The sequence below is a fragment of the Carettochelys insculpta genome, chromosome 15 (genome assembly GCF_033958435.1).
Source record: "Carettochelys insculpta isolate YL-2023 chromosome 15, ASM3395843v1, whole genome shotgun sequence".
Taxonomy (NCBI): domain Eukaryota; kingdom Metazoa; phylum Chordata; order Testudines; family Carettochelyidae; genus Carettochelys; species Carettochelys insculpta.
Window position 1 is genome coordinate 30,564,169 of NC_134151.1, and position 3,045 is coordinate 30,567,213.

General features: G+C 41.9%; 1 protein-coding gene across 1 annotated transcript; it reads right to left on the bottom strand.

Annotated features, from left to right (window-relative positions):
• Positions 1 to 872: 872 nt before the first annotated feature.
• Positions 873 to 2,566, bottom strand: LOC142020999 (alveolar macrophage chemotactic factor-like). The gene is made up of 4 exons (XM_075009349.1): positions 2,475 to 2,566; positions 2,143 to 2,269; positions 1,971 to 2,051; positions 873 to 1,094 (listed from the first exon to the last, which is right to left on the bottom strand). The coding sequence occupies exons 1-4, from the start codon at positions 2,527 to 2,529 to the stop codon at positions 1,058 to 1,060; spliced, it is 300 nt and encodes a 99-aa protein (XP_074865450.1). The 5' UTR covers positions 2,530 to 2,566; the 3' UTR covers positions 873 to 1,057.
• Positions 2,567 to 3,045: the final 479 nt, after the last annotated feature.

The window sequence follows — 3,045 nt, forward strand, 5'->3', positions numbered from 1 at the left end:
CGCTGTATCAAACCCCACGCGCGCGCACACACACACGGGACCCGGAGTAGGTCGGCACATCGTCAGCAGAAAAAAGGGGAAAAGACAATTGCATGTCTCACTGTATCCACACACAATCTGCTGTGAGGCCGGGGTGGGGGCTTGTACTTCATGTTCCTGAGACTACAGGGGGAAGGGGTCAAGTTGGACTTCCTTAATTTGCGCTAACCTAGTCCAGAGCCCTAAGGTGAGTGCAGTGCCCCTCTGGCCAAACTTCCACCCCCCCCCCCCCGCCATGCATCCCTCCCCACTCATCGTGCCGGTGGCTCTCCACTTGGCAAGAGAGCCTTTCTCTGCTAGGTACTCTTCACCAGTTGGGGGGGCAGGTGGCAGCTGCTTTGCATCCCCTTTCCAGTGGAGCAGCTTACACAAAGGGGTCCTGGGCTGCCCCTGAGTTGAGCCCCAAGGGAATGGGGCATGGGGAGGGGTAGCTATACACAGATTAACCCACTGAGGTTAATCCTCTTCCAGTGCTTCCTTTGTCTCTTGGGTCTCACCTAATAGGCCTTAATTACTTTCTGTCAGGATATGTTGCCTTCTCGGTTGACTCAGAAGCCGCGTGGTAAAGGACGGTACGTGGGATCTTTACTGCATTTTGAATGACTTCTTATTCCAGCAAAAGGCTCGTATTCCCCTATACAGTAAAAATATTTTGAAAGTTCCAGCATTGTTTAATTGTTTCCCTACCTCACCAGCAGAATGCATCCACTACATTTTATTTTTAACATTCTCTAAAACAGAACAAGGACAGACTACTAGTAGTTTTGTATTTATTATATTATATTATTATAAAACATAATGTACAGTATGTTACAGAAATTAAAACAAATGCATTCAATGGAGAACAGAACTCATCTTCTTGAGCTCCGGATGATCTCTTGCCATCCACTACTTCAACTATAAAAAAGATAAACACGTTGTCAGCTAATAGCTCAAATGACACGTTGTGACTTATCAGAACGGTAAATCAGGTAATGTTCCGAGGCTCCACAAATCAGATAATTTTCCTGAAAAATATTCAGATTCTGGATTTATCATTTTTCTTTCCCTTCTTCCTGTAAAAGAAAAGAGTGACTGCTTAGTTGGCTTGTCTATTGCCTTGCATCCAGAATAATCACACTCCTTGTGCTAAAAAACCTGGCAGTAAACTGAAAATCTATTCACTGCCTTTTCCTGTCCCACCCATGGGAGAGTCTCAGTGAGTCTCTATCCTAAATGGATCAGAGTCTTACAGAGGAGCAGCAGAGACTTCCTTTAATAGTTTCTTGTCCTGTCTAACCTCATGCACTGGGTGCTCTATTACCATGCAAAGGTGAGAATTTGCCTTGTCACATTGATGCAGCACACCTTTTACAGCTAATATGCCACAGCATTTAAGTGAACCCCCTCATTATGTCTCCTGCCGTGTAGACCTACTTTCTGTACCAGGTCCTCTACTGCATGAGTTTTTTTTGCAAAATGGAGAAAAGTTGCATCAATGAAAGGTGAGCCCATTTTAGACCCTCTTTGCTCGCAGATGTCCTGCTGTTTCTTTAACAGAACACAGGAATGATGCAGGCTCAGGAAAGGAAGTGGTGTAAAATAAACTGCCTGTTCAATTTCAGTTGAGTGTGTTGAGTTTGCTGCTATAATTTCCTAAATTAGAATGAAGCTAGTCTAGTGGGGTCAACACCCATGGAACTCCTCTAAGAAATGCTAGAGAATGACTCAAGAACACAGGTAGTTTGGGCTTCCCGTTTTATAACAGCTCTCAGATACTAGGGAGATGAATTCATTTGTGTAATACTGGGGTAGAAGACTGGCTGTCTGCTGCCTGGGGGTCTGACTCTGACGAGTCACCGATGCATGCTGCTCCTGCTATTTCTGTGAAATTTTGGCCCTGAACTGGGGAAGGTTAAATACCAATAATTAAAAAATGGAGTTGATCTTACCTGACGATCTGCTGGAATATATTTCTGATCTGGTTTGCATTGGGATCCAAGCATATTTGTCTGCCACTTTTCAAGTTTACACTGCATAGAAAATAAATTAACCCAATGAGAAAAGAGTTTGAAAAGTTTCCCCTAAAATTAATTTTTTTATGATTGTAGGTTTGAATCTTACATTATTTCCACATTTTCACACGAAGCAGATGGCGGGAGGATTTCTATCGTCTTTACCTGGGCAGGCCTAAACCCAATTTTATCTGTAATTTGAAGGCATAAGCACCGCCCTCCATTCATTGATAGTTCTGCAAATACAAAAAAAAAAATAAAAACATCTCCAATTAAAATTAAGAAAGCGAGGCTCCTTTGATAAGCATATCAGTTCAACACACAAATGGAAGATTTAAAAGTTACTAGCTTGATTTTTCAAGCTTCTTCTTAAGACCTGTGCTATTACAATATCTACACTGCCGCTGTCAAAATAGACTGTAAAAAATCAAAGGAACCTACCATCTGAAGAAGTAAGCGCAAAGACAGCAAATGCAACAATGAGCTTGTACACCATCCTCCTGCAAGATCTTCCTTCCTCTTCTGGTCAAATCTTCTTGTGTTGTCAAACCTAAAGCTCATACTAGCGTACCACAAAGCCAAGCTGCTTAAATATGCTATGCAAGTCACTGGGTTGCTAAATTTGAACTGTAATGGAGAAATTTCGAGCATGGTCATGTGGAATATGTTTATTTTTAGCAAAGAGTGGTTCATGGATGGAAAATATCTTGAAATTGCATTTTCAGACTACAGGTAAAATTGAGCAATAGCATCTGAGGATTATACAGGTAGTTTCCAAACTGTCGTCTGTGGATGGTGATTGTGTGCGATGCACTTGCTGGTTGTCTATGGGGAGCAGGTTGTTTGCATGAGGTGGGCTCGTGCTTGTTACTTGTGAAATTGAATTAAAGGCAGGTAAAATATATATTAAATGTGTCTACTATTATTCCATAGATTGATCTTTTTTATAGATGCTACACAGATGTTACGAAGACACCAAGGAGAGTTTATCTGGGCTATAGAGGCTTTAATT

Excerpts from the sequence above, each read along its gene's own strand:
- LOC142020999 (XM_075009349.1), bottom strand. The coding sequence starts at position 2,529 with ATGGTGTACAAGCTCATTGTTGCATTTGCTGTCTTTGCGCTTACTTCT. Across the intron at positions 2,052-2,142 it reads TGTGAAAATGTGGAAATAAT|TGTAAACTTGAAAAGTGGCA; the intron begins GTAAGATTCAAA and ends TTTTCTATGCAG. Across the intron at positions 1,095-1,970 it reads ATATTCCAGCAGATCGTCAG|GAAGAAGGGAAAGAAAAATG; the intron begins GTAAGATCAACT and ends TTTCTTTTACAG.